The 12,305-nt window shown below is 42.9% G+C and overlaps 1 protein-coding gene and 1 long non-coding RNA gene across 6 annotated transcripts in view; one reads left to right on the top strand and one right to left on the bottom strand.

Annotated features, from left to right (window-relative positions):
* LOC118396073 (FYVE, RhoGEF and PH domain-containing protein 6-like) overlaps positions 1 to 12,305 on the bottom strand; it is a 58,822-nt gene that overhangs the window by 7,003 nt on the left and 39,514 nt on the right. For 2 of the 3 annotated variants that reach the window (XM_052466518.1, XM_052466516.1), the window contains exons 12-20: positions 8,754 to 8,837; positions 8,480 to 8,559; positions 6,104 to 6,206; positions 5,759 to 5,905; positions 5,322 to 5,424; positions 4,720 to 4,814; positions 4,367 to 4,495; positions 3,244 to 3,401; positions 768 to 2,422 (exon numbers count right to left, since the gene is read on the bottom strand). In XM_052466518.1, coding sequence (XP_052322478.1) covers positions 2,386 to 2,422; positions 3,244 to 3,401; positions 4,367 to 4,495; positions 4,720 to 4,814; positions 5,322 to 5,424; positions 5,759 to 5,905; positions 6,104 to 6,206; positions 8,480 to 8,559; positions 8,754 to 8,837 — 936 coding nt within the window. In that variant the 3' untranslated portion in view covers positions 768 to 2,385. Of the gene's footprint in view, positions 1 to 767; positions 2,423 to 3,243; positions 3,402 to 4,366; positions 4,496 to 4,719; positions 4,815 to 5,321; positions 5,425 to 5,758; positions 5,906 to 6,103; positions 6,207 to 8,479; positions 8,560 to 8,753; positions 8,838 to 12,305 lie in introns of those variants that run through there. The other variant, XR_008066935.1, reaches the window with a different exon arrangement.
* LOC127908344 (uncharacterized) lies at positions 8,850 to 9,676 on the top strand. 3 transcript variants are annotated; one of them, XR_008066938.1, is made up of 4 exons: positions 8,850 to 9,027; positions 9,081 to 9,353; positions 9,430 to 9,467; positions 9,506 to 9,676. It is a non-coding gene; the product is annotated as an uncharacterized LOC127908344 (long non-coding RNA). The 3 variants fall into 3 exon arrangements; XR_008066936.1 differs by having other exon boundaries at positions 9,392 to 9,467; XR_008066937.1 differs by lacking the exon at positions 9,430 to 9,467.

Below are 12,305 nucleotides of genomic sequence, written 5' to 3'. Positions count from 1 at the left end.
CAGTTATGGTATGAAGTTTTAGCTTGGAGAAGTTTTTTTCGCCTGGTCACAGACAGCTGTTGTGTTGTGCACTGAAGTACACAAGCGAAGGAAAAAGGTGAGAGGACGAGAACTGTTCAAAGTAACGGGTAATCAGAGAGATTATTCAGAACTTGATACTAATCACTTAGGCCACCAAACTACAGTATCCTTCCCACAATTTGAGATCTCTGAGATTTTCTTTAAACCATTAGCCTAGTTTGCACCGTCAGAAAAAACAAGACAGGAATTCCGTCCCGTTAGCCTACTGTGGATGGCATAAGAGATGAGACAGCGAAATACGACAAGTGTTTATTAAAATAGGCACATAGTGCAGAAAAGGGTAATCAGACCAGTAAATATAAAATACATCTAAACCTGATTTATTTAATATTCTATTTAAAATCAGTATCCATGATAGCAAAATTTTAGAGTTTAATAACTAGGATTGAGTGCTCTAGTGCCTAATACAAGGAATATTGAGAGGTAAACTGTTGGGATTTGATTTATTCATTCCCACAGAACAAGTGCATAGGCCCATGTGTTCATGAGTGAACCCCCCACAAATGAATGAATGTTTTTCAGGTGCAGTAAACAAACAGACAATGCAGTGTCTGAGATAAAGCTGTAAATGGTGTGAATTATGCTCACGTTGTGTGTGTGTGTGTGTGTCCCCTTGATGACATAACTGCAATGGCGTGATGAAAAGAGGTCTTATGACTCAACAACATTCCATAGAACAAGTCCTGTGATAAAACCACACATTTATTTGACTGTTCTGCATATAACGCATTAAAATAAGATATTCAAATCAACCTTAATGGTAAATACTAAAAATGTAGATGTCACCAGTAATGAGACAATGACACGTCGGTAACAAAACTCTACAGCTCTTATGTGCAAGCCTCCAGGGCTGACGGCATTTGAATTGGTAAAATACGGCCAAATGTGGTCTTCAACCATGTATAATGACTTTAGCACCTGGGTTGTTCCATGAAATAAGTGCCTTTTGCATCTCTGACATTTTAAGTAGAAATTGCGGCCAAATATTGCATTTTAACAGGCTGTTATATTAATTCGGCCTCCCGAGTGGCGCAGCGGTCTAAGGCACTGCATCTCAGTGCTCAGAGGCGTCACCGACAGACCCTGGTTCGATTCCAAGCTGTAGCACAACCAGAAGTGATTTGGAGTCCCATAGGGCGGCACACAATTGGCCCAGCATTGTCCCGGCTAGGGTTTGGCCGGGGTAGGCCGTCATTGTAAATAAGAATTTGTTCTTAAGTGCCTTGCTTAGTTAAATAAAAATAAAAATTGAAGTGCCCTTTATATATATATATAGCACATGGGTTATTTAATAAAAGACTTGCTAAAGTGCAAAAATGCTGAATTTTGACATCCCTCCGTGGACCAACTATGAAGATTTAAACACACTTTAATCCCAGATTTCACCATCATTGTCAAGCTCTAGTTATTTTGTTACTTTGACAAAGTAATTTCTGAAAATGTATTTATTTCTGAAAATATATTTATTTTAATGTGATTAGTGATTAATTTACGTCTGTCCCTCATTTTGTCAACCCTGTTATGTGAGCTGAACTCTCATTTTATTATGGTGAAACTATTGCTTTAAAAAATAAGCATAAGCATATGTATAAGCAGGTAAGATGGTTCTACTAATCTTGGCCATTTTCTGGGGATTTTAAGTGGAAAAGTGAGTGGGTCATAACATGTCAACCCTGTTACATAGATGGACAGGCTAGAAATGTTTTAACAATGAAATAAAACAAAAATATGAAGTTTACTTTCAATTGCTCATCCCTGTGGCACACAAGAAACTTCCATTCCTCCTGTCACAGGGGGATTTATGACTGTTTAAAGATGAAATCGCCAAACCCTGTTACTTTGTTTTGCACTTATACTAATAGTATATTTTTTATTCAACCTCGAGATGGAAAAAGTTTTTTTTATTTTTTAAATGAAGTTGAACATGTGCTCTTCATGATAAAATGAGGTGAAATCAAACGTTTTGTTTCACCACTTCAGACTGCTCAAAAAGGCACCTAATTGATGGAACGACCCACCTGTGTTCTATGAGCCATAATCCCACCCAAAAATCTGCTTCATATCAACAATAAAAATGAGTATTTCATTTTTGCATAGAAATCCTTAATTTGGGGATATAGGTATTATGCTTGCATCAGCAATTAATGCGTCCACTGTGCTCTTATTGGTTTTTCAGTAGAGACATAATTAATTGTATTACAATACAATTACAAAATTCACATCATCATACAGTGACACGGCCACACCTTCGTAACGTCACTGCTTTAGGTACAGTTCATCGACTGCAGGTACAGAGAATGATGGTTAGAGCACCATAGCTTCCTCGAACGCATCTATCCACCTGTCAAAGACAAAATAACACAGTTAGTAGGCTATCACGTACGTGTATCACAGTATGGTATCAGCACGCTTCAGTTCTTAAAAGACCTTCGCTTGAAAAACAAGGGGGCGCAATAGTACTGTTTGTCTATTTTGAGATGTCGTAGCCAGTTACACTTCCTCAAAAATAACTCAATAAATCTGTCGTCATTAATTGACATTTTTGCTCAATTTTACATTTAACTAAAATGTTTGGTGCAGTATTTTTCAATTAAAAAATATGCAGGAAAACGACTCGTCTCTTATTCAATGACAAATACATTATTGAAGAATGCCCGAACAGCCCCAAAAAAACACCTCACCGAAGTCCAAAAACGTCACAAAATGTCATCATAATATATGCACAAACTCTAGCGGACTGTTTCGGCTGGGAAGTATGCGTATATCTTCAAGTGGGAACAAATAGGTATCCTATAGAGAAGCTGCAATATTAGGTTCAGGTAAACTCTCTCCCCGGTAACTATTCCCCAGGTCGTTGCTGTTCCCCTGGTACAATAAGGGGTACATAAATAACTCTTAGAGGTAAAGTGAAGTACTACCGCTTATAGCTCATCTCCCCAGCCCTTAAATCCATAACTCTGGAATCAATAACCTTGTTGCACCCCCTTCCCCCTTCAAAAGGACCACAATGGAAATAAGGTTTTTCCTTGATGATTTTCTTCAATTGTATTTGGAGGCTTCACCGGCTGGAGCGCCCTTATGTATGTATTAAAAAATAAAAGATCTAATATATTCAATGAATCATCGTCATATGATTGGCGTTCAAATCCTTCTGTACTCTACCTTTGGGCAGTTTGGCTGTCGTCTGCCTTGAAAATGTAATGCAGCGTGTTTTTGTGATAGAGCTTGAACTGTTGCTTCTGAACTGGCGGTCCTGCCCCTTCTTCCTCCTCTTTCAACATGAAGCCCAGCAATGGCTGGCTCTCTAACGCTGCCACGTCCTATGACAGACAGGAGAGAGAGAGAGAGAGAGAGAGAGAGAGACAGGAGAGAGAGAGAGACAGGAGAGAGAGAGAGACAGGAGAGAGAGAGAGACAGGAGAGAGAGAGAGACAAGAGAGAGAGAGAGACAGGAGAGAGAGAGAGACAGGAGAGAGAGAGAGACAAGAGAGAGAGAGAGACAGGAGAGAGAGACAGGAGAGAGAGACAGGAGAGAGAGACAGGAGAGAGAGAGAGCAGAAGAGAGAGAGAGAGAGAGAGGCAGAGAGAGAGAGACAGGAGAGAGAGAGAGGCAGGAGAGAGAGAGAGACAGGAGAGAGAGAGAGGCAGGAGAGAGAGAGAGGCAGGAGAGAGAGAGAGAGAGGCAGGAGAGAGAGAGAGAGAGACAGAGAGAGAGAGAGAGAGACAGGAGAGAGAGAGAGAGACAGGAGAGAGAGAGAGAGACAGGAGAGAGAGAGAGAGACAGGAGAGAGAGAGAGAGACAGGAGAGAGAGAGAGACAGGAGAGAGAGAGGCAGGAGAGAGAGAGAGAGAGAGAGACAGGAGAGAGAGAGGCAGGAGAGAGAGAGAGACAGGAGAGAGAGAGAGAGGCAGGAGAGAGAGAGAGAGGCAGGAGAGAGAGAGAGAGACAGGAGAGAGAGAGAGAGGCAGGAGAGAGAGAGAGAGACAGGAGAGAGAGAGACAGGAGAGAGAGAGACAGGAGAGAGAGAGGCAGGAGAGAGAGAGAGAGACAGGAGATAGAGGGAGAGAGAGACGGAAGTTGGATTTTGGTGAATTAAACTCACACAGTTGTCTTTTTCATATTTTTTAAAAATCCTATAGCAGAACAGAACTGAAATACTGTCTCAAAATATAGAATAGCAGAGGCATGAGTGTTATGTGAGTAACAGGTGTAGAAAACATGGAGAAAGTCTTTGTCACAACATCTTGATCAGATGTATTTACAATACATTCTACGGCAGCACCTACCTCGCTGGCAGCGTACGTATACAGGACTTTGTTCTTGATGACGAACCAAAGCCTCTTCCCCTGCTTCTTAATGCCCTTTGACCTCTGCAGGTATCCACTCATAGACGAGTTGTCTGTGTTCGCTGACACCTGAAAACAGCAAAGATTATTGGATAACATCACTGACTAAATCATCAGTAACACATCGGTCGTGTTCAAATGGGCACCGAATTAAATGAAAGCAGTCTGAACCGGGGAGATATCTGAACGTGAAATGCTAATTTTCCATGATGAAATGTTTTCCTACGATGTCACTGTGCCCCTAACGAACGCCTCTGATTGAACTTTGAACTTTAGAGTGGTAGACGAGTCACCTCCTTGAGGGCAGCAGGGATCTTCTTCGTTTTCCTGGCGAAAGCAAAGGAGGATTTTCCACCAGGGGAGAGAGTTGCAGACAGGTCCTTTTCACCTGGAAAAAGGGGAACGGATAAAAGAAGTGTCCATAATCACCGAGCCCAAAATGTATAGTGTTCTTCTGCATGGATTTATTTCATCTAATAAAGTAAACCAATCAATCAATCAACCACTGTTTGGAAGCAAGATCTATTCTAATCTATTCTAATCTGTACTGATGTCCATCTAATGATTTACTTTGACATAAATCATTGCCTTGTTGAAACACACATCTTACTTCTCTGCTGTAGTACAATAAAGCACTGATCACACACTCTGACCAGCTGGTTATTTAACACACACACACACACACACACACACACACACATCTTACTGCTCTGCTGTAGTACAATAAAGCACTGATCACACACTCTGACCAGCTGGTTATTTACACACACACACACACACACACACACACACACACACACACACACACACATCTTACTTCTCTGCTGTAGTACAATAAAGCACTGATCACACACTCTGGCCAGCTGGTTATTTAACACAGACACACACATCTTACTTCTCTGCTGTAGTACAATAAAGCACTGATCACACACTCTGGCCAGCTGGTTCTTCAGATACTCCAGACAGTGTTTGTTGGAGGAGCAGGACTGGCACACCACCTATAGATGGTATATAAACATGAATTACTATACCATGACGGGATTGTTGAATACTCGTTTCTGATTGGCTTGAAGGGCATTCTAGAGTGTGCGATATTTGCAATGACATTATATCTACTGCATACCCAGAAACATAAACCAAAAGGTTGGAAGGTTCAAACATGAACCAAACAGTACAGCTTTTCTTAATGATTGTGTGTGAAATTCTTAAACCCACTGAGGCATACTGTACGTTCTGTGGTCCCAGTGGAAGATGCCCTTCATCCATAGCGATACAGTATAATAACGTTTTAATTCAAATGTTCTTAATGCTCTATTGAATTGTACCCATCACCTTTCCACAGGCTCGGCAGTGGTGTCGTCTCCAGGTGAGGGTGAACTCACAGGTACAGACCATACACATGGTGGCCCTTGGGTCTGGGATCCAGATAGGGGCCTTAGATCCCAAAGGGGCCCCACTGCCACTGTCCTCAGACCCAGTCTGCACATAGAAAAGAATAGCATAGAACAGAATAGACTATTGCCCAATTTGTGAGAAATAGAACTCTGTCTTCTCCCCATCTCAACCCTATGTCATATCTTATTCAAAGCCTGCAGGTATATGCATTAAGTTATAATGCATCGTAACGCTTGCCATGTACGATCCCCTTATAATGTGCTATAATTATGTCATCACTACCTCCTCCAGAGTCTTGCTGGAGATGAAGGAAATCTTCTTCCTGGTGTAGTCATTGATCGCTGTGGAGATGGCCTCCAGCCAATCATCTCTCTCAACCGCAGAACTACAGTAGAAGAAGACAGGAAGTGTCAGACTACTGCTGAACTCGACATGAAATTATTGTTTAATACAAGGTTAAATAGATGGGTAACACTTTACTCGGCCAGCGGGTTTAATGTATTATTATGTAAGTTACAATTATTTAAAATAATTGTTGTAATTAGGGCTGTGGTGGTCACGAAATTTCGTCAAGCAAATAACTCTCGGTGTCACGGTAATTTACCTTTAATTAACATAAAACACATTTAGCAACTCCTGGCTTCCCCACATATACTTTTTTAAAAGGATTATAGGCTAATAAATCCATGTAATATAGCATACACCTTCACAATAAATCCATTATTTTTGGCAAGTCTAAAGAAGCATGATATGAAGAAAATGTAGTCTATTTCAGCAAAAAATATTAGCATACTCTGGGTTGTCCTATAATGTTAGGTCCCGATGTGGCTATGCCAAATGGCTGTGGGCTACACTAGTTAATTTAGCAGACAAGACTTGCTTATAATTTATAATATTTTATAGTATGAAGAGTACAACTGAATAAAGCTGAATAAAATAGAAAGGATATTTTCTCCAAACGATTTGAGGGAGTGAACACATATTCTGTGTTGAGCGGTTACTTTAGTTGCTCTACAAACGTTGGGCTATATGTTTTGTAAGGCTGCGTGATGAAACTGATAATTTGGAAAAAAAAGTCGCTTGGAAGTCATGAGCTCTGCTTAGTTTTTTTGCGCAGGCTGTACACACGCCAATAGTCTATCATTCACAATTTGACAAGTACTTAATAATGTGCCCTTCTCCCGGTGTGTGCTGCGCAATCTGAAACGTGTCTCACTCACACCGCTGTCCGTCACGTGATGGGGTCTGTTTTATGCAATGTGGCTGACTCAACAGATTCGAACGTTTAGAATAACATGTTGATATACTATTAGGCTATTATTTCACATTATACGGGCAGCATGGTTGTGCTATAAGTTTAGCGGGAAAAACACCATCATCAAAAGTGACCGCGAATGCAATTATGCATGTAATGCTTTTATTATAAAAAGTGCATTTTTATGGTGAAAATGATCTTCCCTAAACTTGAAACTCACCCACTGCTTATAAATACAAGTTAGGCTCTACACCCCTTGTAAAGCGGATTAATGTGCTTAATTTTAAAGAAGTTATTTGGCCACTTTAGTTGTGATTACAAACCTTATTTAAAATATGGGCTAGGCTACCTGAGGTGTGCGACTGTATTTCGAAGGCATTGTTTCTTATGATGGGCATCATTCACAACTGATAATATATCATTCACACGTGACAGGCTAATATTGTCACCCATCAGACTATTCTTAATTTAATCTTGTCTTAAAATATACTAAATAATATATGTGTGACATTTGTTTTGAATTAGAATGGACCATTATCATGCACCTGTATTGAACCAGGGGCAGCAGGGGAAAATACATGTCATCTGTGCACTTAAATAACAAATGGAGGATGCTTTTCCCCCTGGTTCATTTTCATGCCAGCCAGGTAGGCTATACTCCTGTTGTAAAGATACGCAATGTGCTTAATATTGGGAAAGTTGATAAATAAATGTAGTAGACCTACCCTATTGAAAGCTGATGGGATCCTCTTTTTAATAGAGGCCATCACTCTGTTTTCTCGCACAATTGCATAGCCTATAGAAATGTTGCGCAACAAGAGCTCTCATGAAGTGCTTGATTAGATTTTCAAAAACATTTGCATTGATGTCATTGTGATTAGGAGGACAATAGAGTGCTGAGTATCAGGCAGTTTGCAAGTTTGGTAGATGACTAATAACCAGCAGCATCAGAGCTTAGAGACTAAAGGGTCATGTGCCCTAGTCATAAGAATGTATGAACCCTGTTATAATGTCTTATAATAATCTCATACCGATCCTGACTAAATGTCGCCAGCCATGTTCAATAATATAAGAGATTATATAGCTTCATTCATGCTTATAATCAGTATTATAACCTGGGTGGCTCGAGCCCTGAATGCTGATTGGCTGACAGGGAGTGTATGACAAAACATTTATTTTTAATGCTCTAATTACGTTGATAACCAGTTTATAATAGCAATAAGGCACCTTGGGGGTTTTGTGATATATGGCCAATATACCACGGCTAAGGGCTGTATCCAGGCACTCCGCGTTGCATCGTGCATAAGAACAGCCCTTAGCCGTGGTATAAACCACACTCCCACAGGCCTTATCGCTTAAATATTTAGCATTAGAACTTGCTCTATATTGTGACCGGTTCTCACCTGCCAGAGAGTATGAAGGAGCGTTCCACACTCTCAATGGTCAGCTCATTCTGAAAGGCCTCTTGGCTGGGTTTGCTGACCTGCAATTACATTCATTTTTAACATAACTATTACACGCTCTCTTATCAGGGAAATAACATTGTTTTGTTGTGGAACATTTAAATCTATAAACTCATCTGAAATGTATCTATGCTGCTTTATGTGGCTCTGGCCAGAATTAGTGCACTATATAGGGAATAGGGTACAATTTCAGACACAGTTGATGAGCTCTCACCTTCATCCCAGTCAGAGACAGCATGTTGTTGAGTTTGAACTGGCCAGATTGAACTGGTGTGGTGTACAGCAACGTGTCGTTGAACTGGTTAAAAACAAACACATGTATTCACTGGAATCGCTCATCAACACTCGAGAGTTTAAAGGTTTATTAGTCGTCTGGTCAGGATAAACATGGTATATGGCGTCCACCATGCAGGTTCCTCACATGCCCTAGGCTTCCGTGCTCACATGCAGGTTCCTTACATGCCCTAGGCTTCCGTGCTCACATGCAGGTTCCTTACATGCAGGTTCCTCACATGCCCTAGGCTTCCGTGCTCACATGCAGGTTCCTTACATGCCCTAGGCTTCCGTGCTCACATGCAGGTTCCTTACATGCCCTAGGCTTCCGTGCTCACATGCAGGTTCCTTACATGCAGGTTCCTTACATGCCCTAGGCTTCCGTGCTCACATGCAGGTTCCTTACATGCCCTAGGCTTCCGTGCTCACATGCAGGTTCCTTACATGCAGGTTCCTTACATGCCCTAGGCTTCCGTGCTCACATGCAGGTTCCTTACATGCCCTAGGCTTCCGTGCTCACATGCAGGTTCCTTACATGCAGGTTCCTTACATGCCCGAGGCTTCCGTGCTCACATGCAGGTTCCTTACATGCCCTAGGCTTCCGTGCTCACATGCAGGTTCCTTACATGCCCTAGGCTTCCGTGCTCACATGCAGGTTCCTTACATGCCCTAGGCTTCCTTGCTCACATGCAGGTTCCTTACATGCCCTAGGCTTCCGTGCTCACATGCAGGTTCCTTACATGCAGGTTCCTTCTCAACAATGCAACAACAATAAGAACCAATAAAATATAAGAATGTAAATTAAATGTCTCAGTAGAATATATATATTTTTGCATAATTATAAAACAGGAAAGCACAGTTTATAGTCCAATATTTACACGTCCTTTGGAGAAGGGGTATTGGGGGGGCGGTAGTGTTTCAATTGTGTAGTATTTAGCAATAATAATAACAATAATAAGAGTCTGGAAGCAGCAGTTGTGATGTGTAGCTTGAATTTCACTGAGTGTACATAGACACCTTCCATGACATACACTGCTGTTGGAAAGTATTCAGACCCCTTCCACAATTTTTTACAGCCTTTATGTTCCTCATCAATACATTTTTGCTCATTTATTAAAATAAAATAAAAACTGAAATGTCACATTTGCATAAGTATTCAGACCCTTTACTCAGTACTTTGTTGAAGCACCTTTGGCAGCGAGTACAGTCTCGAAGTCTTCTTTGGTATGACGCTACAAGCTTGACACACCTGTATTTGGGGAGTTTCTCCCATTCTTCTCTGCAGATCCTCTCAAGCTCTGTCAGGTTGGATGAGGAGTGTTGCTGCACAGCTATTTTCAGGTCTCTCCAGAGATGTTCTATTTAGTTCAAGTCTGGGCTCTGGCTGAGCCACTAAAGGACATTCAGAGACTTGTCCCGAAGCCACTCCTGTGTTGTCTTGGCTGTGTGCTCAGGGTCGTTGTCCTGTTGGAAGGTGAACCGGTGCCCCAGTGTGAGGTCCTGAGCACTCTGGGGCAGGCTGTCATCAAGGATCTCTCTGTACAAGGCTCCTTTCAGCTTAGCCTCAATCCTGACTAGTCTCCCAGTCCCTGCTGCTGAAAAACATCCCCACAGCATGATGCTGCCACCACCATGCTTCACCGTAGGGATGGTGCCAGGTTTCCTCCAGACGTGACGCTTGGCATTCAGGCCAAAGAGTTCAACCTTGATTTCATCAGACCAAAGAATCTTTAGGTGCCTTTTGGAAAACTCCAAGTGGGCTGTCATGTGCCTTTTACTGAGGAGTGCCTTCCGTCTAGCCACTCTACCCTAAAGGCCTGATTGGTGGAGTGCTGTTCTTCAGGACCTTCAATGCTGCAGACATTTTTTGGTACCCTTTCCCAGATCTGTGCCTCGAAACAATCCTGTCTCGGAGCTCTACGGACAATTCCTTCGACCTCATGGCTTGGTTTTTGCTCTGACATGCACTGTCAACTATGGGACGTTATATAGACAGGTGTGTGCCTTTCCAAATCATGTCCACTCAATTGAAATTACCACAGGTGGACTCCGATCAAGTTGTAAAAACATCAAGGATGAGCCATGGAAACAGGATGCACCTGAGCTCAATTTCGAGTCTCATAGCAAAGGGTCTCAATACTTATATACATTTGCAAATATAAATTCGCACACATTTCTAAAAAACAGTTTTTGCTTTGTCATTATTATTATTAATATATATATATATATATATATATATATATATTACCTTTATTTAACTAGGCAAGTCAGATAAGAACAAATTCTTATTTTCAATGACGGCCTAGGAACAGTGGGTTAACTGCCTGTTCAGGGGCAGAACGACAGATTTGTACCTTGTCAGCACCTTCCGGTTACTAGTTCAACACTCTAACCACTAGGCTACCCTGCCTATGGGGTATTGTGATATCATTATGGGATATTGTGATATCATTATGGGATATTGTGATGTCATTATGGGGTATTGTGATGTCATTATGGGGTATTGTGTGTAGATTGCTGGAAAAAATCTATTTAATCCATTTTAGAATAAGGCTGTAATGTAACAAAATGTGGAAAAAGTCAAGGGGTCTGTATACTTTCCAACGGTACTGTAGACTGACCAGGTGAAAGCTATGATCCTTTATTGATGTCACTTGTAAAAGCAACTTCAAATCAGTGTAGATGGGGAGGAAACGAGTTAAAGAAGGATTTTTAAGTCTTGAGACATGGATTGTGTATGTGTGCCATTCAAAGGGGGAACGGGCAAGACAAAAGTGAGGTGCCTTTGAATGGGGTACAGTATGGTAGGAGATGCCAGGCCCACCGGTAGGAGATGCCGGGCCCACCGGTAGGAGATGCCGGGCCCACCGGTAGGAGATGCCGGGCGCACCGGTAGGAGATGCCAGACGCACCGGTAGGAGATGCCAGGCCCACCGGTAGGAGATGCCGGGCCACCGGTAGGAGATGCCGGGCCCACCGGTAGGAGATGCCGGGCGCACCGGTAGGAGATGCCAGACGCACCGGTAGGAGATGCCAGGCCCACCGGTAGGAGATGCCTGGCCCACCGGTAGGAGATGCCTGGCCCACCGGTAGGAGATGCCTGGCCCACCGGTAGGAGATGCCTGGCCCACCGGTAGGAGATGCCTGGCCCACCGGTAGGAGATGCCTGGCCCACCGGTAGGAGATGCCTGGCCCACCGGTAGGAGATGCCTGGCCCACCGGTAGGAGATGCCTGGCCCACCGGTAGGAGATGCCTGGCCCACCGGTAGGAGATGCCTGGCCCACCGGTAGGAGATGCCTGGCCCACCGGTAGGAGATGCCTGGCCCACCGGTAGGAGATGCCAGACGCACCGGTAGGAGATGCCAGACGCACCGGTAGGAGATGCCAGACGCACCGGTAGGAGATGCCAGACGCACCGGTAGGAGATGCCAGACGCACCGGTAGGAGATGCCAGGCCCACCGGTAGGAGATGCCAGGCCCACCGGTAGGAGA

The sequence above is a fragment of the Oncorhynchus keta genome, chromosome 17 (genome assembly GCF_023373465.1).
Source record: "Oncorhynchus keta strain PuntledgeMale-10-30-2019 chromosome 17, Oket_V2, whole genome shotgun sequence".
NCBI lineage: Eukaryota > Metazoa > Chordata > Actinopteri > Salmoniformes > Salmonidae > Oncorhynchus > Oncorhynchus keta.
The sequence above is the reverse complement of the archived record's forward strand: the minus strand, read 5'-3'. Positions and strand labels throughout refer to the sequence as shown.